The sequence below is a fragment of the Eschrichtius robustus genome, chromosome 4 (assembly GCF_028021215.1).
Source record: "Eschrichtius robustus isolate mEscRob2 chromosome 4, mEscRob2.pri, whole genome shotgun sequence".
In the NCBI taxonomy this organism is placed as follows: Eukaryota; Metazoa; Chordata; class Mammalia; order Artiodactyla; family Eschrichtiidae; genus Eschrichtius; species Eschrichtius robustus.
Genome location: NC_090827.1, coordinates 49,555,201 through 49,578,579, shown reverse-complemented (window position 1 = coordinate 49,578,579; position 23,379 = coordinate 49,555,201). Strand labels below are relative to the sequence as shown.

Below are 23,379 nucleotides of genomic sequence, written 5' to 3'. Positions count from 1 at the left end.
CCTAACATTTTAAAGGGGCAGTGAAGATTGACAGGTGATCGTACCCATTATTTGTAAGGTAAATTGGGTCCATTAGCTGGTCCATTTTGAGTGCACCTTAGGGCCCAGGGATTTATCACCTAAAGTCTACAGAGCCTCAGGTCCTCCTTAAGTGAGCTGCAGGGGGATCATGAACATCAAAGTATAGCAAATGTCATGTGCATAGGTCTGTATCCTCAAATCTCATCAGAAAGCCAAAGAATTCTGTACCCCCAAAAGGTTAAGAATGTCTTTTGTTCAGTTTCACTGCTGAACAAGACTGTGGGTTGGATACAATGATGTTTTCAAAACACTTGGAGATAATAACACCCACGTGTGTATTGCCATACTTCTTCAGCCACATGCAGTATCCAATTCCAGAATAATTTCTCCTGCACTTTCCTCTAGTATTGTTAGATCTATTACAAATCGAGTGTAATCCCACATCTGTTTCAAATTACTCTAATTTACGTTACAAATGATCTTGAGAGCCCTGGGAAATTCAGGTGTAATCCCGATCTGCTGTTGATTTCATATTTCCGTGTGTGTAAATATTTGCTGTATTCTTTTATTTCCTCATCTTCACAGGGGAAAAATGTAATTTTAATATAAGTGATGTTATATTTCTAGCCAGTGATAAATGGAAATTTTGTGAGTAAATGCTATTATGCAATATTGTTTCTGCTTACTTATATGTCTGATATCAATTTAAAGGATAAATGATCATAGTTGGTATTTAGAACAAGAGAAAGATGGGGGAAAATGGCAAGCAAAAAATTTTTGGGAGTAGACTTTTGCCTAAATTTATGCTTTGTTTCCTTCAAGGTTTATCATTCTCCTATTGCAAAAGAATACATGTGTGCAGTGGTATTTTATTGTCTGATAGAGATTTCTTATGAATGAAAATAAATGCTGTCCAACCATGATACTTAAAATGACTGAGGGATTATAAACCAATACTGAATCAAAGAGCTCACCTTTATCTTTTAAGTATGCGTGATCTAAGCAAGTCGTTCTCACATGTAAGCAGACAAGTATTAGCTGGAGAATTTGTTGAAATGCATATCCCTGAGACCTCCCCCTACAAAGATTTTGATTCACCAGTTCTGGAGTCTGTGGTTTTAACACATGACACAGGTGATTTGATATTTTACCAAAGCTGATCTCGGTGCTAAGATTCTACACAGGAATAGCTATAATATAATAGTATTACTTTTAATATAAGAGAAGCCATGATGATTGTGGAGAGCTGGAGGAGACATGGAAGTATCAACAAGTATCAACAAATGACATGGAATAAGTTTGCACCCTCAAATTATTAAGGACCCCAAAGAGTTTTTGTATGTGGGTGTTTTATCTATTGACACTTGCTGTATTAAAAATTAAAATTGAGATATTTAAAATATTAAATTCTTTAAAATAGTAAACCCATTACCTGTTAACTTAAATAATATTTTTATTTGGAAAAAAAAACTATTTCCAAAATAAAAAATTTAGTAAGAGGATTGGCATTATTTTACATTTATGCAAATCTCTTTACTGTCTAAACTTAATAGAAGACAGCTGGATTCTCATCTGCTTCTGTGTTCAATGTTATTTTGGTTGAAATATATGAATAAGATGCAGCCTCACACAGAAAACGGAGGAGTATTTTAATACCTTTTTTGATATTATATCAAAACTCTACAAGTCATAGTTTCTTAAAGGTTAGTTGCAATGTGGAATTTGAAATCATATCATTGAACTTTTTTTTGATATATTAAAATCCATTGGTCTGTCCTGCACTTTCAATGGATCTTTTACCCATGCACGATTTTTTAAAAATTTTATTTATTTATTTATTTATTTATGGCTGTGTTGGGTCTTCGTTGCTGTGCGTGGGCTTTCTCTAGTTGTGGTGCGCAGGGGCTACTCTTTCATTGTGGCGTGCAGGCTTCTCATTGTGGTGGCTTCTCTTGTTGCGGAGCACAGGCTCTAGGTGTGCGGGCTTCAGTAGTTGTGGCACGTGGGCTCAGTAGTTGTGGCTCACGGGCTCTAGAGCGCAGGCTCGGTAGTTGTGGCGCACGGGCTTAGTTGCTCCGCGGCATGTGGGATCTTCCCGGACCACAGCTCAAACCCGTGTCCCCTGCACTGGCAGGCGGATTCTTAACCACTGTGCCACCAGGGAAGCCCCACGATTTTGTACTATTTAGAAAATTTTGGTCACTGAGTTACGCAGGTCTTCTTTTTTTTACAATTTAATTAATTAATTAATTTAGTTTTGGCTGCATTGGGTCTTCGTTGCTGTGCACGGGCTTTTTCTAGTTGTGGCGAGCAGGGGCTACTCTGTTGTGGTGTGCTGGCTTCTCACTGCTGTGGCATCTCTTGTTGCGGAGCGCAGGCTCTAGGCGTGTGGGCATCAGTAGTTATGGCTCACAGGCTCTAGAGCGCGGGCTCAGTAGTTGTTGCTCGCAGGCTCTAGAGTGCAGGCTCAGTAGTTGCGGTGCACGGGCTTAGTTGCTCCGTGGCATGTCTGATCTTTGTGGACCAGGGCTCGAACCCGTGTCCCCTGCCTTGGCAGGCAGATTCTTAACCACTGTGCCACCAGGGAAGTCCGTACACAGGTCTTCCAAAACCACATTCATTACTGTCCTTACCTCATCGGGAAAGTCTTTAAGTATTGGGAAGCTGACAGGCTCGCAGTGGCAGATGTCAAGTTTTCCAAAATGCTTGAAAACTCAAATTTTATCATTGGCAATAAATACTGTCAGTTGTTTTCCTTGAAAAAACAGACTCACTTTGTTCATTTTTGAGAAAATGATTGCCAAATACCCAAGTCAGAATAACCACAGTTCGTCAATTGTTCTTTCAAGTAGAAATGGTAGTCCACGAAAAAAACAGCTAGTTCAGCTTGCAGCTCAATTATACAAGTGCTTTTCTTCTAGACAACCACTGTACTTCACTCTGCAGCAGCAGAGTGCTTCATGTGGACTTCCCATTTTGTCACAAAGAACATTAAAATGACCTGTACTCCAGGGTCAAGATTTAAGAAAAGTAGTAATTCCTACTGCTCCCTTCATTAAGGACATGTGTAAAGAAAACTGACCTTTTTTTCTTTTTTAAACTGCTAATGAGTGAAGAGCCACTGCCTTGATTAGTGCTAAGGTGCCAGCAGTTTCCCCACAATTGCTTTTGCACCATCAGTGCAAATGTCAGCACAGTGAAAAAGACAAATAATGTCTTTGTGTTATTCTAAAAATAGCTTGACCTCTGAGAAGGTCCTGGGGACTCCCAGTAGACCACGAATCACACTTTGAGACCCACCATAGAGATGCTTTGGGCCTTCCTCCCACCTGCCAGCCCCCAGCCCCCAGCTTTGCAGTTTTTGTGCAGATGTCAATATGTCTGTATCCATGGCTCCTTAGCAGTACAGTGTGGAGTATCTCTTTGTGAGATGGTGTCACTGTCATGATTCTAGGTAGAATGGGGAGTCCACGGGGCCGGCATTCACTCAGCATTCATTTGGAGTTTGCAGCTCCTACAGTGTGCTGCTGGTCCGCATGAGACGCTGAAGCCCAACCTCTCCCCTGCCCAACGAGGTTTTTCCCTGCTTATTAGCTTTAGGCACAGTTTAAATTTAAATGCCTTCCCTGGTCCCCTTAGTAGGACACGGTTTCGTTTGTACTTACAGTGTTTAATATATTGTTGGCTTGCATCCTCAGTCATTTTCTAAAAATTTGTCAGTTCCTTAATTACTTCTTTAAGTACCATCTGAGTTGCTGTTTCCTTTTAATCTGAATATTGTCCAATAAAAGAGAGGGCGTTTTAAAAAAAAAGAAAGAGACGGCGCTTTGTACATATTTGTTTCAATGTAACGAAATCAAAACTGAAAGCTAACAAAGTCAAACAAGTGTGCGTTAGTTGCACATTTCCTGACTGCAAGCATTGGCACGATCAAACGTAGCGAACGTGTTTTACTGTTGTGGTTTTATTCCTTGTTCACTTCAGCCTCTTGGGACCCAATATTCAACAAATATTCAAATTGGGGCTGGAGTTCTGAGCGCCCGGGTACTGCGTGTTCCGGCAGTGTGTGTTTGTACATTGTTAAAACCTGGCAAGAGAGTGGTAACCAGGAGCCTGCAGGCGGGGCTCCGCCGCGGTCGAGCCAGCTGGGCTGCGTCGGCGGTCGGGCTCTGCGCCCCCGCCCGGCGCAGCCTCGGGCTGGGCCGGTGGAGCGCCCGTGCCCTTTTAAGGAGGCGGACCGTACCACCAGAACTTTGTTGAAGGGGGTGTCCAGGCGAACTCGGACAACTTTAACAGAGCCGAAGGACGATTTCCTTTACCTTCTGACGCGGGCCGGAGTTCTCGTGCTGCTTGGCGGGAGCTGTGTGCTGGTGGGCTTTGCGCGAAGGGAGCCCTTCGGTTTCCCTTCTCCGGAATCGCCCGGAGGGATCTTACTCGGTCTGAATCCGCACGCGAAGCTCCCCGGGCCGGTCCAGAGTGTAGTTTGCCTGCAGAGGCCCCAGTGCCCGGATGTCCATCAGGATTAGCGCGAGCCAATACGCTGGGAGCCCGAGGCTGCGCTGAGGACGCCCGGGCTCGGGAGCAGGTAGTCCCGTAACATCGGGGAGTCGCGCTGGGGATTCGTCCCCGCCCGGCCCCGGCAAATGGTGAGCGCGGCGCTGGCAGAAGGGCCGCGGGTTGAAGGCTCTGATGGACAGGAGACCTTGAGCTCTATAAACTGAATTATGGCAGCCCAGTCAAGGTAAGGGAGGCACCGAGAGAAACTTTTAAAATACGTTAGTGGCTAGGAGAATTGAAGGTTGCAAGGGAAGGGTTGGGGTGCTGCGAAGAGGACGAGCAGGAAGCAGCTTTGTCATTGCTTTCTCATCATTCCTGATGCTGTGGTTCTTTATTTATGTCAGATAAAAAACAGTTTGGAGAACATACTAGACAATTTCTGCAGAGAGGAGGGGGTTGAGTTAAAGTTAAGATTAAAGTTAAATTTCTCTTCTCTTCCAAAAATAATTATTTTCAGAAAAATCAAGTTGATTTAACTTGTCTGCCTTTGCCCAAATTGTCCTTTAGTTTCTTTGTGCGCCTCCTTTTGGTTCTCCTGATTTTTTTCCCCCCCTCTCCGCTAATGCCTTGAGCAGAATTTTAGAAATCGATTAATGTGAAACAATTCGCCTTGGGGGAGGTGGTTGAGAATTTGCCTGGTAAGTGACTGGAAATTTTACTGCCAGAATGTACGATTGCACATAAAACGGCACAGCTTGCGTGAATCTGCTGAGTAGGCAAAGACCAGGAATGTATCGGGGTTGGTGAAGGGGAGAGGATAATGAACTGCAGTTGCTGTCAGAGGAACGCTATTGTAAGAACCTCCAGCCCTGACTTTCCATGGTTTGTTACTTTTTTTGTAATGAGGCTTTAAGAGTGATGACAAGGCATTAGTGATTTTTATGAAATTCAAACTGTTGTGTATGATTTCATTTTAGTTGTGACAGCAGCTGGTGCTAAAGGAAGCCTACAATTTAGATATATTCTTTTTAAACTTTCAGTTTTACTGGAAAGTACTTTGGTGTCACATTTAAATTAATGAGAGCTCCTCAAGTTGCTTTTTGATGTAATAAAGTGATTTGGGGGAAATCTTACAGGGCTAAACACATTTCAGGTCTGAAGACCCAGATAGGTCACTCAAAGAAATAGATGCTTTAAGCTTAAAGTTTGGGCTTGATGAGACTTTGAAATTTTTTCCTAAGAGATAGAACTTTCTAGGAAGAAAAAGAACTTCACTATATAGAGCGCCTCTATGTGCTTTGTATATTTAATCCTCTAGACTCAGTGGTTTATCCCCTGCCCCCATTTTATTGGTTGTTCTAAGAAAGAGGTTCTTAACTTGAGGCCATGTAGTAGGAAAACTTGGATGAGAAACAAAAGTTGCATCTTTATTTATGCTAACCTTGACTGAAATTTAACTGCCAAAAGGGTCCATGGCATCAAAACCTTAGATTAAGACACTGTGAGCTAAGAAATTAAATAGTATCTAACAGAGCTCAATAATAGAAAGCTGGGATTTGAACTCAGATGTGAGTGATTTCAGTGTCTGAACCCTTAAATTAATTAAGAACAAAATGAGGTAATAGCTAAATTGGACACTGCTGTGTGCCAGGCACAGCAACTGTAACTGGATTACCTCTGACTCTTCTCAGTCACTTAAATAGGTAAGTACTTGTATTTTTCACATTTGTTCAGGAAACTGAGGCCCAGCCAGTCTGTTTCTTGCTTGAGGTCACGCAGGTGGAGCAGTGCCTGCCTGACTTCTGAGCTGCCCTGCAGCATTTCCTTACTTTCAGGCTGCCTCTTTAATGCTGAGATAGGTGTTGAAAGGGAACTGCAAAGCCTCAGTCTAAATGCACAAAAAGCAATTTCTGCTAAAAGTACTTTGCTACAAGATGTAAAAATCCGAGTTATCAGTATGGTAGTTCAATTTGCTAGTAATTGAAATAGGAGGACTGTACATATTCTGCTTTTCTGTCTGGCCTTCAGATGTGCCCTTGAACTAGGAACAAAGCTACAATGTCTTTTTTTTTTAAATTTTTTGGCCTCACTGCACGGCACGTGGGAACTTAGTTCCCCGACCAGGGATTGAACCCGTGCCCCCTGCATTGGAAGTGCAGAGTCTTAACGAGTGGACTGCCAGGGAAGTCCCCAAGGCCATGCTGTCTTGCTGTTTTCTTAGTCTGCATCATGGGAGTGTATCTCTCAAGTGGTAAATGTGCATTTTCTTCACTTGTAGCTGGAATGTGGTCCAAGCTCACTTAGACATTGTATTTGTGGGAGAATAGGTAATCTTTGAGATCCCGAGAGAGAATATACGGAGAAAATTGCAGGTATTTTTGGATTTCAGGAAACCCCAAAGCTGGGCCACTCTGCCTGAGTAGTGCTAAGAGAAATGCAGCCATCATCTGTGATGTATAATCTGGGGTAGTAAAATCTTGCCCGTGTGTCACTTGCAGCATCTGTTTGCTTTTGAAACAATTAATTTAGATTCTTGGACTCATTGGATCTGAATATTCATAGCATTCATAGCTCAGTTCTAACCATTGTGCACTGTTTAAATAATTAGGTGGTGGGATTTTTTTGTTTGTTTTTGAGTAGAAGAGATAGATGGAAACTTAGATGAAACTGAATTTTGTAGCGCTGATAGCGAATAAATGAGCTGACCATGGCACTATTCTCTTATTATTTGTTATTGTTATAAGGTAATAGTCTTCATTTGATGTTGATGGATGGTGTATGACTAATTTTTCATGTGTATTTCCTCTCTCTAGTCAGCTCCTTAAGACATTGTCTCACAGTTTTAGTATTCCTTGCATAGGCTAGAAGTACTTTGAATGAGGGAGGGACTGCTTAAATCTCTTGGCTTGTGAATTTCCATAAATTGAGGTTACATGTTCCTCTCCATTTTAAAACCTAAAAGTAGGAAATTGATTATTTTGTTTTGCTTTGTGGTTGATTTCTTCTGCTAGATATGGAAAACATTTATTGAATGAAAGGTCAATTGCCTAAGTTTTAAAACTTAGATTTTGGGTCAGTATTTTGAGAACATTAAATATCTGCTTTGCCTTTTCAGAATTGTGGAGAAAGGCAGTCACTTAGAAGTGCAACATCAGTTAAAGCAGGGCATATTCTATGCCTCCCCTGTGAGATCAGTGTGTGCTTCCTTTGGAGTCTATGTAAGGACAACAGATATATTGACTATGCTTCCTTGCTTTAAGGTGAAATAGTTACAGATCATGGCTTTAGTTTCCAAATTCTGATCTAAAGCACTTGGAGACTGCTTTTATAGGAGTATACAGCCTGGCACACCCTCTTTTGAGGACTGGTAAACCTATGATGGGTAGGGGTGGGCATGGAATCCCATCGGTTTGTAGATCTATCCTTTTCTATGGGGATTAGCTTGCTTTATCTTGAGGAGTGTGTTGATGGATAAAAGAGAAAGGAGGGCTTTGGTTCTCCATCTCAGCTCACCCCTTCATTGAAGCAATCCCTGAATTTTAGAAAGGAATACATACATCTCTTCAACTACCTTCAGCGATTAACCGGTTTTAAATGCACCTTGTGCTACTGGAGAAGCCCTGGCCCACCTCCCCCAAGGGTGTGTGTGTGTGGCGGGGGGGTGGGGGGGTGGGGTGGGGGGGTGGCGGGGGGAGGGTGCATGAATGAGAGGTGGGGGAGTTGAACTTGCTTCTTTAGAAGAGTAGCTTCTGGTGGCTGAGCACGTCTCAAAAGCGCTTTCACACAAACTGCAGACGGAAATTAGGTTTAGGTAACTCTCCCACAGGTTTTTTTTTGTTTGTTTGAATTTGACTAAAGTTAATGATGTTAAAAAAAAAAATAATAGAGGAAAGTTAGATTGTTCCCAAGATTATTATGAAGCCGGTTTTTGGTGGATCTCTGACTCTGGTGGGGGAAGTTTTCCACGGCAAAAAGCAATGCTCTTAAACTGGTATGGAACCAGTTTTGCTCCGTCCTCTGTCCCCACCCCCAGTTTATGAGCTTTGTGAAGATTACCTTGGAAGAAAATTCATGAAAGCAAAAAAGTTCTGATTTAATATGAGCAGATAATCAAAGAAGAATGCTTGATGTTTTGGAAAGTGCAGTTCAAGGAAGTGATTTCAAGAGGGAAATAATTTATGCAGTATTTTGACCCAGTGAATGTCTTCATTTTTTCCCTTATGACGCCATTGTAAACTGTGTCCTTGACAGAAGAGGTTTCTTAAATGATTTCCTTCTAGTTCATCCTGAGAACCCCGCTGAGCTTCCTGACTCAGACTAGAGGTTCTTCCATGATGAGGATGGAAGGAGGATTGAGTCATTTTTTTCATTCAGCTGGTTTATGGGGATCTTCTTTGGCAAAAAAAAAAATAAAATAACACAAGTGGTCTCTCAAGAGAGTTCGGGGATTCTATACTATACCATGAAAAAGGTATTCAATAGCTGGTTCTATACTGTTTTGAAAATGGAATTTAGTGAATGCTGCACTAAGCAACTTAAATGTCAAATATACTCATTATCTTAATCATGGATAAGAGAGAAATCTCTCTCATCTGGGTACTGTCACTTATTTGTTTTGAGCATCCAAAGCTATGTATTACTTAATAGCTGTAAAATGGAGGAATTATAAAGCTGGTTCGCTTCATTACTGCTTTGAGGTATAACATACAACTTGATTGCTTCTAATATATAAACTTAGTTTTCTGTTAGCAAATTTCTCTATTTTGTTTGCTTTCCAAGATAGGAAAATAAACTTATTTCCAAAATCTGTCTTCTGAAAGGGCAAGTCCTGTATGTGAGATGTGGTGAGAAGGACTACATGCAACAGTGTATTCTGACTTTGCTTCCATTCTACTTGGAAATGCAGCCTGCACCTTTAGGACAATGTTTCTTGGCTCAGAAGTGCAAACATAGCAAGCTTGGGTATCATAATCTCTTTGTTGTGGTTCAGTTACATTTTATTGATATGGGGTGGGTGCATAACTTTTACAGCTTAAATGATTACCTATCCTTTTTACTTAAGTTAAAAAAAAATTGAAAGCTAAAGTTGTAGTATTTTAGCTCTGCTTCCGATTGTTCTTCATGCATTTTAGTATGAACATAACCTGTATTCATTTGCTCAGAATAATACAGCAACTAGAATGCAAAGTAATGTCTTGCTCAAGTATATATGTACCAGATGAAGTTTAGCTTTAGGCCTCTGGTGGAGGGGAGGAGAATAAGATTTATAACTTTTGGTGTTAATGCCCTTGGAGACCCAAAAGTAAAAATTAACTTTAATAAACATCCCAGTGCTGACTTTTTGTGTCTTGGCAGTGATCAGTGTTGAGAATCCTGCTCCTGTGCAAACTTTTCCCTTTTCCTATCTATCCACAGTGAGTTAAAGCTTAACCTGATGGCCACAAAGCCAGCAGACTTAATATCCTGAAAGCCTTTTTCAATGGTGAACGTCTGTTGTTTTCTTGCATTGGTTTATTGGCTTCGTTTTTAATTTAACCAGATTGGACTCCTGTCAGGTTCTTAAAGCAGTAATTTGATGTCAGATTTAATATATTAAGAGGAAATCCCAATAGTGACATCTTGTCAAAAGGAACTGAAGCAAACAGAAGGGAGAAATATATTGTATTTCTATTGACAGCTAAATTGTCTTTATTTTGGTATTAGGTATTGTATTTCCAGAGGGCACCCATAGTTCGACCACATTCTAAAAGTACCAAAGATTGTTCTTCCTCCACAGTGGCTCATGTGATGATGAATGCTTGGAGACCTGTGGGCCACATGATCCTTTGTTTGGGTGGGCTGGGGAGAGTTAAGGATGTGACTCCTGAGTCACTGGCTCGCCTTTATTTTACCCAAAAGGATCTTGCCTTTCTTTTCAGTATTGCTTACAGCTCGATTGGCAATTAAACAAATAAAAGTGAAGGAATATTTTAGGGGCAGTGTGGTTATATTAAGCTCAAAGTTCTCAAACTGAATTAGGCACAAGAAACAACGTGAGTGCTTCTTAACATGCAGATTCTGCTCTCCCCTCCCCCCAGAGATTCCTATTAGGCAGGTCCAGGGTGGAGCTTGGGTGGAGCCCTGCTGGGTCTGAGGCCAGAGGCCCACCCACCACACTTTGTGAAATGGGGTGTGTGTGAGGGAGATACAGTATCATATAAACTATGTGTGTAATGCAGTTACATTTTGATTTAATATATATTCATATATACACATCCCCCCCATTGAAATAGACAAGAGGTTGGTACAGAAGGTAGATACCTACCTCTATAAATTTATGTACCGATTATAAACTCTATTAGTTGAAATGTCCAAATGCACCTATATTTAAAAAATAAAAGGAAAAGGAAGGTACCAAGAAGTAATGTGCAATGTTTGATCCAGCAGCACTTTCCCAAAAATTGTTTCTTAAGGACCTGGATACTTAATTTCCCCTTTCCTATCCGCTCTGGTCTCCCTCCCAAAACTGCTAACTCACTCTTCAACACCCCCCCGCCATCCCCCATTCATCAGGTGGCAGTTTTGTTTTTTTTTTAATTTTTACTTATTTTACTTATTTTTGGCTGCATTGGGTCTTCGTTGCTGCGCACAGGTCTTCTCTAAGTTGCTGCAAGCGGGGGCCACTGGGCTTCTCATTGCGGTGGCTTCTCTTGTTTCGGAGCACGGGCTCTTAGGCTCCTGGGCCTCAGTAGCTGTGGCACGCAGGCCTAGCAGTGGCAGCACGCGGGCTCAGTTGCTCCGTGGCATGTGGGATCTTGCCAGACTAGGGCTTGAACCCGTGTCCCCTGCATTGGCAGGAGGACTGCCAACCACTGCGCCACCAGGGAAGTCCCAGGCGGCAGTTGTTTTTGTTCCTAGGGAAAAGTTATAACTGTGAATTGGTCAATTATATCCAAACTTTTGAAACTGAAATAAAAGTTTAGGGTTTTTTTCCTTTCTTTTAAACAAGAGCATTGTCTAGGTGTACTGTCATTGAACAAATAATACGCAACAAAAATTTTAAAATGGGGCTCCTATGGGAAGTAAATGTTAAAATTATAGCAGAAGTCAGTTCCTGTAACAAAATTCAGGAAACACTTTCTGGTATGTGGGTGTTGTAACTTTTCAATTCTTGGAACTTTCCTTCAGGAAACTGTCCTGTCAAAAGCAGAGCAGTCGATAAAATATGAAGCACAATTCACAAACTCTGTTATGCAGTGTAATTAAATTTTGATTTGGGGCATATGTTTTTGTGGTGGTGATAGAGCTGAGACTGTCATGTGACTTTCATCGTGGATAACGTGCATCTGGATAACTTGTTAAATGGCTTCTCTCCCTCTCCCCATTCTCTTTGCTTTAAAAATACAGGTGTACCTGATTTGCTCTGGATGTGAATTTATGGAAAGTGGTATTTATAAAATTAACCAGTTCCCATTGTTTTGTATAAAAGTATGAAACTTGTTTCTTTTCCAGCTTTACAAAAATTACATATTTTTGTCTCATGATTGACAAATTAATATTTTACCTTAGACATTTACATTTCTAAGTAAGATGGTCTACCTAGTAAGTTGGTAACTTAAGCTGCCAAAATGCTGATAAAAATTTGAGTCCATGATTTTAGGATTTTAATTTTTTTTCTTTAAAGGAAAATAACTTCTCACTGAGTTAATAGGACGTTTTAAGTAAGGTTTTTTTGGGGGGGGGTTAAAAACATATTTATTGGTTCAAAGTTCTAGACAGTAAAACAATAGCTAAAGCTCTTGTTTTATGTTTTTTTCAAGTAACTTTGACCTAGCATTTACACGTCTAGGAATTATGTTTTTCTGTTATTCTTTTATAAGCTGTGTGTCTCCCTTTCACACTCAGTTCCCTCTTAGAGTTCAACCATACTTATGCTAGCTCTCCATTAAGAAAAAAAGAAAATCTGTGTAAATATAAACTTTGTACCAGATGGAAAAAATCAGGCAGCAACATTTACTAACATTAGGATAGTAAAAGGGTAGAATGAAACCCAGTGTGTTACATTTGTTTCAAAATGGAGTTCTGCTACCTGAAGATGTTGGGAAGAATGAACAGTGGTCTGTGTCACTTGGTTTTAGTAAAATTCAGAGTAAACCAATTAGTTTTTGTTTTTAAATCGGAACTATGCCCAGAAGACAAAAAGCCCTAGATGGGAAGTTATAAAAGATTGAATATGATCATTTCTATCATATTGCTGATTGTGTAGGGGTTTTGTTTTAACCCTCATGACAGGGGCATTTTCTTACAAACATCTTCGTATTTTTCTCATTTTAACAGTCATATTTTTCTAAGGATAAAGTGAAAATCATTAGATTTACTTCGAGTTTAATTTGTAGGCTTTTAAAATCTTGACAGTTCTCATGATAAGCCTAGAATAAAACTTGGTTTCTATCTGAGTTCACCCGTAATTCTGTGGTGAAACCCCTAAGGTATTGGTATTATCCATTATTTTAAAGAGCAGAGTAGAAGCTTCACCACTTTTGGTCTTTTGGTAGCTTGGTAAATTACTTTTTTTTTTTCTTTTTGCAAAGGGAGAGGGGCATGTTCACCAGATCTTTTATCTCCCATGGTACTTGTCATTTTACGCTTCTTCCCAGCCCAGCTTTTTTTGTTTGCTTTGTTTTCTTTTTTCGTTTTTTCTTTTCTTTACAACTTTGAGGTATATTTTACATATCTTAAAAGTTGACCATTTCAAGTATCTGTAGTTCAGTGATTTTTAGTTACTTTACTGATGCAACCATCACCATTAATCAATTTTAGAACATTTTATCCTCCCAGTAAGATCCCTCATTGCCCCATCCAACCATTAATCTACTTTTTGGGTGTAAATTTGCCTTTTGTGGGTGTTTCATGTACACGGAATCTTGTAGTTTCTTGCATCTGGCTTTTTTCACTCACATAATTTTTTGAAGTTCATCTGTGGCATAGCATGTGTCAGTAGCTCTGTCCTTTTAATTGCTGAGTAATTAATTCTGTTGTCTGGATAGATAGACCGGTTTTTTCCAGTTTTTTGCCTTTTGGGGGGGTATTTGAATAATGCTGCTCTGAACATTTGCATGCAGGTCTTTGTGTAGACTATGTTTTTCTTTTTCTTGGTTAGGTACACTACGAGTGGAATTGCTGGGTCTTATGACATTTTTGTACTTAACCCTTTGAGAAACCACTAAACTGTTTTCCAAAATATATGCTCACCCATAGCCCATGTTTAAACCGATCTAATTCATTCAATTTCTTGTGACTTATGTACTATTCTCATAGTCAGTTGGGCTGTGAAAGTAGTGGTTCTGAGATGTGATTTAGAAAATGTTTTAAATTTATATATGTCTTAAAAACACAACTCTTTTTTCCTATAAAGAAAATCCCTTTTGGTATTTTTAAATTTGATTGGGCTTTTTGATGAAGAAACTTATCAAGGAATGTTTAAAGAATACCAAATTTAAAGTACCAGCATGCTGTTGTCAAAATCGCAAAAGAAACTTCCAACCCACAACTCAAACGTCACAAATATATTATTAAATATAACTCCTTTATTTCATAACTGCAGAATGGTCCTAGAAGTTGTTAACTTCAATACACTTTATAATAAAAACATTCAGGCAGAAATTAGCTGTTTTCATTCACTACAGCCTCACATGCAAAGATACGTTATCTAAATGAAGCTTCTGGAAATTATCATTGAAACTTGGGTCCTGCCAGGGGAAGGTGGTGACCACGTGCCCTCAGTTGGTGGTGTGCTCCAACCTTCAGGAAAAGATACATCTATTTTACAAACAGAAATATTTCATGAAATGCGGTGAAGTTATCTGTATGTGCATGTGTGATGGTAGTGATAGCGGATCATCTTTTCAGCACTCCACTGCTATTCTGTTTTTTAAAAAAAGGCTGTGAGGCCCTGGTTCATTGTCCACTGCACAGCTGCCTTGAATGAGTCTGCCTAGTGTGTCTTCTGCTTTGGAGGACATGTTATCAGAATTCACTGCTTCTGAGTATTAATTTTTACCTACTTAAAGATTATATATCAGTATGAATAGCTTTATGCCTGTGACCAATTCACATGCCTGGACAGTGCTTTTAATATTGATTCTCTGTATCCTGTATCGATGGAGCCTCCCTGCTCGCTCAGAGCCAGCCGCAGCATGTGCAGGGCTCTGAGCTGCTTCAGACAGATCCGGGGTCTCCCTCCCCGCAGGGAGACAGAAAACCAGCAAACAAGCTGGCAGCAAAACAACGGCAGACTGTGTTAGGTACTATGACAAAAACCCAACCGGGCCGGGGCGGAGAATAAGGGAGTGTGGGGAACTTGTTTTCACGTGCACCATGAGGACCTTCGAGGAAGTTAACCTGAGATGGAGAAAACGCAGATCATGACAAGTTAGATTTAATTGTCCTTTCAGAATGTAATAAGTGATATTGGTGGGAAGGATGGCATTTTTAAACAGGGTCAATATGGTTTTAGGAAATAGCCATTATGTGGCAGTTTCTTAAAATAAAATTTTAATTGTTTTTGTGAATTATACCAAAACTCAGCCCTATTTAAAAAAATTTTTTTTTAATTTTCATGGAGACAAAGTGAGTTCCATAACAACGCAACTTGAACTTTAAAAATAGAGACTATGTTTTCTAAAAGTTTGCTTTAATTGGTGCATAAATATAAACAAGTTAAACATGTGGGAAAGAAATTTGAGAGGACATGTTCCTTAGTTTGGAAACCATCAAATAAAGGATGTGATAGAATTAGAGAAGTCCTAGCTCAGTGAGGACAGTCATAAGGGAATGAAGATTTAGACTGTTGCGGAGGGTTTTTAAGCCTGGCTATTTTAAAAGGTTAATCTACAAAGCATCTTTTTATACGTGTGAAAGGCTGTTGTGGGGAGTGAGGTGAAAGATGGCCTCCATCTCTGCCAAAAACAGATCTTGAAGAAATAACTTATATATGTTAAGAGGTTTAAGCAAAGCCCGGGAATGAACTTCTCATTGAAGATAAGTAAACATGAAAATATAGTAGAAGGTGGTGTTCTTTTAGTATATATAGAAATAGAAAATAATGTTCTACTTTGGATATTTTAGGAAGTAGCAGATGGTTTTAAGTACCTTTTTCACAAGGGATTCTGTGGCTTCTTAAAAAAAAAAATGTGATCACAACAAACTACTAGAGGAACTGAAAGTTCTTATCCTCTGCATGCATCACGGCTTTATTTGCTTATAGAGAGTTGCTTCAAGGATCCTGTGCTCATTATCACCTTATCTCTTTTGTACCTCTGTTTTATAGTTATTTTCAAATAGATGTATTTAGTTCTATACCTTTTGTGGCATGATACATGGTAATTTTATGACTGTACTGTGAACATGTGAAAAGAAGGTGTATTCTTTATTTTCAGGGTCCAGGGTTAAACGGGGGTTTGTACATTAGACCTATTTTACATTATTTCTATATTCTTTGTCCATTTATTCTGCCATGGACTGGGAGATGAATAAAGATCTCATACAATTAGAGAATTTCTACATCTCCTAGTATCTTCTGAAGTTTTTGCTTTACAAATGTGGTTGCAATGCTTTTGGTGTGTAGATATTCAGAATTGTTACATCTTCGTTTTAGATCGCTCCCCTTGAAGGCATTAGTTTCTTATGTATACTTCCAGTTTTCTTTGAGTATTGGTGACATTTTTTTAAAAAATAAAAGATACATCTTTCATCCACATGGATATTATTTTGGTTTAAGGAGTGGGAGGGGTGGTCCAGCCTCCCTCCCAGCCTGCCCCCAAACTAAACATTTTGTTCTCTGTTCAAGAACCACCATCAAATTCAATGATTGTAACTTTATAATATGTCTTAATATGTGAAAGAGCTAATCTCCCTTCTTTACCCTTCGTGCTTTCAGAATTTTCATGGATATTTTCTCATGTATATTTTTCAAGATCAGCCTGAGTATTTTGTCAAAAACTGGTGGCTTTTAATAGGATGACTTCCTAACAAACTTATAAAACCTCATCCTGTTTTTCAGAAGTATTAAAGTTTTAAACAGGATCTCTGTTTTTTTTAGATTTTCATGGAATGGAAAAGGGTAAGTCCCAGTGCCAGGGACTCCTGAATCACCAGACAGACACCACTCATTTATGTTGGGGACATTTGGGAAATCCTGTTTGCCTCAGTTTCTCCAGAAAGAAGTGAAAATGTACATTTGCTCTTGTCATGAATGAATGTATTATTAATATAACTCTAACTGGAATTGTATTTTTGTAGGTGATTCACATCTGGCTTTGGGCAGAAACAGCATTTTGCAGTCTCTGTATTGCTGTGCATAGTATCTCACTTTCTAGCAGACTTTTTGGTCGTTTGCTTTTCCTTGACCATAAAAGATATAATTTAGGCTCTTTAAAAATCTTTTTGTGGTTCAGTAAAATAAAAGCAGCAATTTATTAAAGTTAATTGTAATTAAGACGAAAGAGAAATATCTTCCTTAAATCTCAACAACTTGACTAAAGATGTTCTTTTTGTTCCTTTTCAGCTTTTTTCTTTATACATTAAATGTTTTCACATAGTTGAACTATTCTTTGTATACATTTGATAAGTGATTTAGTCAATGTACGGGGAAAAGAAGATGAGGTTGGGATTACTTTAGGCTGTTGTGATTTTTTGAGATTCTCATTATCTCTTAAATTTGAAAAGGAACAGATAAGACTTTCAGATCTTTTATGCTTAGAAACGCTATGCTAAGAATACATTTTTTAAAAGCTGAAAATAGCCCAGTTCATATTGACTAAAGCAAGGTGTTATTTTATACGTTGTGCTATAGAAGCCAGGGTAGTCATGGAGATATTAACACACTGCCACTTGGGTTTAATAGATATTGCAGCCTGTTCATGGTTCTGGTTATGGAAACCACACTGAATACCATAGTTATGAACTTCACTTGTTCATATTTACTTACAAGACTGTCATAGTTGAAGAGCTAGTGTAGCTCACAAACTCATAATAATTGAAGACCCCTTGTAGGATTTTTTCTTTTCTATTCACACTTGCAGATAGTGTTCATGCATGTTCATACAGAACCCAAACATTGTCTCAGTAGGAGAAGTTGGAATCATATATGCAGACTGAAATCATTATTTCTAGTCATGCTTTTAAATATTAGTTTGAAAAATTGCTGTTTTGTTTTTTTCCTATTAGTATCATTTTAAGATCAACAAGAAAATTAGGAGTTCTCTGGCGGTTCAGTGGTTAGGAGTCTGCACTTCCACTGCAGGGGGCATGGGTTCGATCTCTGGTCGGGGAAACGAAGATCCTGCATGCCATGTGGCGTGGCCCCTCCCCCCAAAAATAAAAAAAAATAAAATCAACAAGAAAGTAAAGAGATTTTTGACAATTGCCTCAACTTTGTAAATCTCAATCAAATTTGTTTAAATTATCAGGGATAGAAAATTCAGATACTTACATTTTTATAGAATTCCTTTAAAAATTGTGCCCAAACTGTAGGACAGCAAGAGTCACTGAAATTACTTATTTACTTGAGGAAAACATTTCTGATTTAATTCAAAAATGATTTTTTTCCCCATTGTGTTTTCATAGTTGAGCTGGTAAGAGTGGGTGGTTATTTCAGTAGGTGTTGGGAATTTTAAAAAGCGTTAGATAGTTTCCTAATTACCGCTTTTCTCCCCCAAAATGGGTTTGGAACACAGAAAGCAGCAGAAGCAGCAATGAAAATCATGTGATGAAGGTTAAGCCCCCAGGCTGCACCCAGAATGTTTCTTCACTTATGGTACCAAAATGTCAAAAATTTGGAGCAATAATGGAAAACAGTGCAATTGATGAAACAAAGCATACAAACCATGCTTGAATAAGATGGTTTATCCTATACTCAAGTTAGTTTTTTGTTTTGGCAGGAGGGAGGAGTGGTGTAGGGCATCTTTAGGTTTAATAGGAGGAGAATGTGGAAAAAAATGAATTATTTTGGGAGTATTTCTGTTGGTAAACTTGGACACTTTGAAGGACAGAGGCTTTATGTATAGTTTCAGTGTATGATAATAACAGTCATTTATTGAGCATTCCATTATATTCTGAGCCCTGAGCCAGGAACTTTGCATATTTGATATCCCTGAATCTGTATGACAGAGATTATCACTCCTATTGCACGGATGAAGAAACTGAGGCTTGTGGAGATTAACTGACTGACCCAGGTTACACAGCAAGTGACAGCTTGACACACAGCCTCTACTAATCTACTCTAGACTTTTCATTTAATTGTCTTATCCTCATACACTTATCCATATGGCGAATGTTCCTTGGTTTACTAGTAAACAAAGGAAGGATGGAGAAAGTGGAATATGATTGTATGTGTATGTCCGTCTGTCTTTTAACTCAACTGTGACTGTGAAACAGAAAAAGGGAGGGAGAATAGGGAAACACGGTATGTGTAAAATTCCTCTCAGGGTGAAGAAATGTGCAGAAGAAATGTGAGGTCAGTCTTTACTAATGCCCAGCACTGGGAAGTACCTTTTTGCCACAACTTGGTCGCCACATGGAGAATGAGGGAGAGAATGCAACTATTTGAAGTTGTGGGGTATTTGTAATTCATGGAACTCCTGTAGTGTTTGGAAGGGGAGATATGTATGGATGGAACCTTTGTGGATAAAAGATGTGAAATCCTATTTACCCCGTATCCTCCTCCAGGATGCTGCTTCCATGTAAGAAACTCATTGTGGGACAAAGCAGACATCCTTCTGCCTCTTTTTAGTATGAAATGCATGCACCCCTTTGCCTCTGCTGCAGGACACCACACTTCTCATACCATCCTTGGATTCTCCTTTTTTTCTGCTGTTCTCTTACCTGCTCTATATGCTGCCAGCTCTAGAAACCATCGTATTGTGTTTAATATTGAATTATTTTGCTTTCTCCTTGGGTAAGAGAAGAGTGGGAGGAGCATAGAAAGCATGGGGGTATGGAGACCAATGCCTGTGTTGCTTTGCCCAGTTCTTGGACTCCAGCTGTATGTATTTATTAATAATAGCTCGCAGTTATTGAATACTTAACTATGTGCCAGGCACTGGGCTAAGGTAATTGTATGCATTAGGTAATTGAATTCTTACAACAGCCCTAAACCTTTGGTACAATTATTTCCATCTTAAGAGGAAACTAGAGCTTAGAGTTTGTGACTTATGCGGTTGACCATAGCTAGTCACAACAGAGTCCCAAAGGTCCCTTTCACAAATGTAGCTATTAAGAAAGATCTCCATGTTTGTTTTCAGTCTGCTTTCTCAGTAGAAAATAACAGTGACTTGGGAATATTTCTCATTCTCCACTGTAGTGGCTCTCAACGTGGGGGAGGAAGGGAAAGGAGGAGGAGGGTATCGAGGGTATTTTCCCACCCCCGCCCCCAGGGATATTTGGCATTTCTGGTATATTTGATGGTCACAGCAGGGAGGAAGGTGTGCTACCATCATCTAAGATAGAGGCAGGTGGTCCCGTTACACTTCCTACAGGGCACAGGACAGTCCCCACAATGAAGAATGATTTGGCTTAGAGTGTCCGTAGTGCCATGGTTGAGGACCCCTTCTCTGCAGGGCCCCCCTGGTTCTAGGCCTGGGGATATTTGTGCTTCAGCGAGCACCTGTGCATTGTCATCAGACTCCAGCTCAGTCGGTGCTGGCCCCAAATGTGAGTTATTCGGCCATGTTTGGGACATAGTACGCAAGACACTGCTAGGTACCGTGTGGATTACACTGCCCTGTAGAAAAGGGAGAAGTGGTCAGACTTCTCATAGAAATTCAGAAAATGGAAGAAACACTTCTGAGTGTGGTGAGGAAAGGATTTGTTGAAGCAGAGGGGCCATGGCACAGGCAAGGGCTTGGATGGATACAAGTTGCGAATTAGGGAAGTATCGATCCCGAGTGGATGGATAAAGAGCACAGTATTCTTTTTAGGGCTGGAGGTACATCTGGGGGACATTTTCAGGCTTCTTTCTTACCCAGTTGAGTGCTCTCTGTTTACTGTGCACTTTAGCAGTCATTAGCTCACTTAATCCTCATGTTAATCTTAGGGAATTGGTACTATCATTAGCACCACCCCTTTTAATGGCTGATGTAACTGAGACTCAGAGAGATTAAATGACTTGCCCAAATGATCACAGCTAGGAAGTGGCAGAGCCCAGTTTGAACCTTCACTAACTCTAGAGACCATGCTCTTAACCAGCTTAGTATGCCAGTAACCAGAGAGTTCTGTCCTGTCCTGTATTGCTCAGCGTCCTCTCTGCCTTCCCCCAAATTCAGCGAAGCCATGGTAGGAGACTGACAAACAGCACTCTCCATTTGTAGACCTCGAGTCTGGTTGCTGTAGCGGAAGGTGGTAGAGGGGTCAGAGGTGCCGAGGGTGAGTTAACAGAGAACTAAGGTGCGCCTTTTAAAGGAGCAAGGAAAGAATTCTGAGTGACTTGAGCCTCAATATATCTGGCAGGGACGAGGTTGATTGCAGTAGCATTTTGAACTAGTTCGAGGGAAAAAATATACAGAAAGGGAGATTGGTAGGTATAAGGTAACCACCTATATTATATTACAGATTTACTTGTGTCAAATGCGTTTCTAAAATCTGGGCCTTTTGTAGTTTATATATCAGATGTAACTCAAACTAGGGAAAATAAAACCATAGAATCAGGCCCTCCTTAAAGCCCAAAGCTTTCTGGCCTGGTAATTTTGTAGGGAAGGACTTGCAAGAAAAACACTCTGAAATATAAAGAAGGAAATGTGATTCTGGTCTTTCCTTTATAGGCACTAAATCAGTACATGAAGAAATAGGACAGGAATCAAAGAAGATTAATTTTCCAAAACCTCACAAACAACCTAGTTCGCAAATAGGGAACAGCAACAATTTTTTTAAAAGTTGAAGATTGGAGGAGGGAGGCGGGAAAGGTGAATTGTCTTCTCGGTGGTTGCTAGGGAGATTGACCTGAAAGCTTTGCAGATGGGAGCCCGAAACTCACTCCTACAAATGTGTGTGTGTATCTCTGCTGGATCACTTGTAGTTTCTCAGTAGAGCAAAAAGCAGAAGCCAGAGAACGATTTTGAAGCAGTGAGGTAAGGTTTTGCTCAGCGTGCTTGCACAGATAGCACTCATGCAGCATGCACGCAGACACTCAAGCTGTTTCAATTCCGCTCACAGCAAATGCAATCTGTGTCTCACAAGTTCAGATCACTCTTTAGTTCCTTTCCTTGCAAAGTCCACCGTGCTATTTGATAGATGACCATATGCTTCCCAGGTATTCCTTTCTGATAAAACTTAAGATTGCACCAGAATTCTCTGAATGTGTCTGATGAAAGATGTGGGAGCTCCCAGCATGTGGCAGCCTTTCAGATCCTACCATATTTACTAATTTATTCTTGTGGTGGTTTTCCTTAATATTGTAATAGGAACATTTTCAAATAGAAAAGTTGAAACAATTCCACAGGAAAAAGCCTCATCCCCAGATTATATTATTAACACTTTACTATACTTGCGTTACCATATGTCTGTTCATCTCTTCCTTGCTGTATCCATCCAGTAATCTTGTCTTTTGTGCTTTTTATGTCAGTTGCAGATATCAGTGTACTTTCTCCTAAATACTTCAGCTTGTATGTCATTAACTAAAGTTAAGTATTTATATACAGGGTTTTCTTTTTTCCCTTCTGCCATAAAATTTACATGCCACAAAATGTACAAATCTTAAGTGGACTTCTGTGTTTTGACAATGCATACATCTGTGTAACCCAAACCCCCTATTAAGTTACAGAACTAGTCTTAGGGTTATTTTTTGGTGTGAATGTGGGAAGATGATTAGAAGATGAGTAAATAGACACATTTTTGTTTTATTTTTCCTTCTTTCAGGGTGTCATTCCTGTTTTTTTTAATTATAACATGAGTTGTATGTCCTTGATAATATCTCATTTTGTAGATTATTTAGGTAGTTTCTTGAGGTCTCAGACCAAAACCTTTGGATAAGGTACGTTTTTCTTTACCTAGGTTTCTCTTACTAAGAATTCTCTTGGATTGCTTTATTGAGTTTCTGGGATTTGCGACCCTTCTAAGATATATTGAGTATTGTTTTAAAAATGACTTTTCCCATGATTGTTACAAACTAAAATTTCTTCTGTGTTTGTGACTAGGCATATGGTGACTGCTTTCCTAAAAATAAGCAAATCTTTCTTTACAGAGTGCTTTGAACATTTAGTCTGACTCCAAAATTATTAAAAATACTTTTTTTTGTGGCATTAGCCCTCCCCGCAAGTGAAGACACTTTGTGAGGAGTAAAGACCCTGTCCATTCCTTTAGACGTCCCTAGTTTTGGGTAACAGTAAAATGCCTGTGAAAGAGTGTAACTAAACTACCCCCTGCTACTTTAAGAGTGTGTTTGGGAATTTCCTGGTGGTCCAGTGGTCCGTGCTTTCCCTGCCAAGGGCCCAGGTTCAATCCTTGGTCAGGGAACTAAGATCCTGTAAGCTGTGCAGTGCAGCCAAAAAAAACGAAAAAAACAAAACAAAACATGCACTTGTTAGAGGAATGCTAGGATGATTGGGTTGTGTTCTTCCAAGGTTATGCTGTGGAAGTCACCGGTAGCGAGGCAGGGGCTCTCCTGAAAGAGGTGGACTTAGTTGATGTGTCCCTCATCCTTCATGGGTGGACCCCGGGCTCTCAGAGCCTCCCTCTTGGGCAGGATGAGAGAAGTCTGGGGGTGATGGCATATCTTCCCTGGCAGCAGATCTACAGATAACCAGGGACCCCAAGCTGAAGTGAGACAAGTTGTAATTTGTCAATCAAATGATCTGGTTGCATGTTACCTGCTTATTTCTGTTCTGTTAT

At 39.8% G+C, this 23,379-nt stretch overlaps 1 protein-coding gene across 10 annotated transcripts in view; it reads left to right on the top strand.

Annotated features, from left to right (window-relative positions):
* Nucleotides 1-23,379, top strand: part of AFF1 (ALF transcription elongation factor 1) — a 206,178-nt gene that overhangs the window by 75,360 nt on the left and 107,439 nt on the right. For 2 of the 10 annotated variants that reach the window (XM_068542679.1, XM_068542677.1), the window contains exon 1: nucleotides 4,342-4,762. The exons of 7 other annotated variants lie outside the window; for them this stretch is intronic. In XM_068542679.1, coding sequence (XP_068398780.1) covers nucleotides 4,746-4,762 — 17 coding nt within the window. In that variant the 5' untranslated portion in view covers nucleotides 4,342-4,745. Of the gene's footprint in view, nucleotides 1-4,341; nucleotides 4,763-23,379 lie in introns of those variants that run through there. One more of the 10 variants, XM_068542684.1, reaches the window with a different exon arrangement.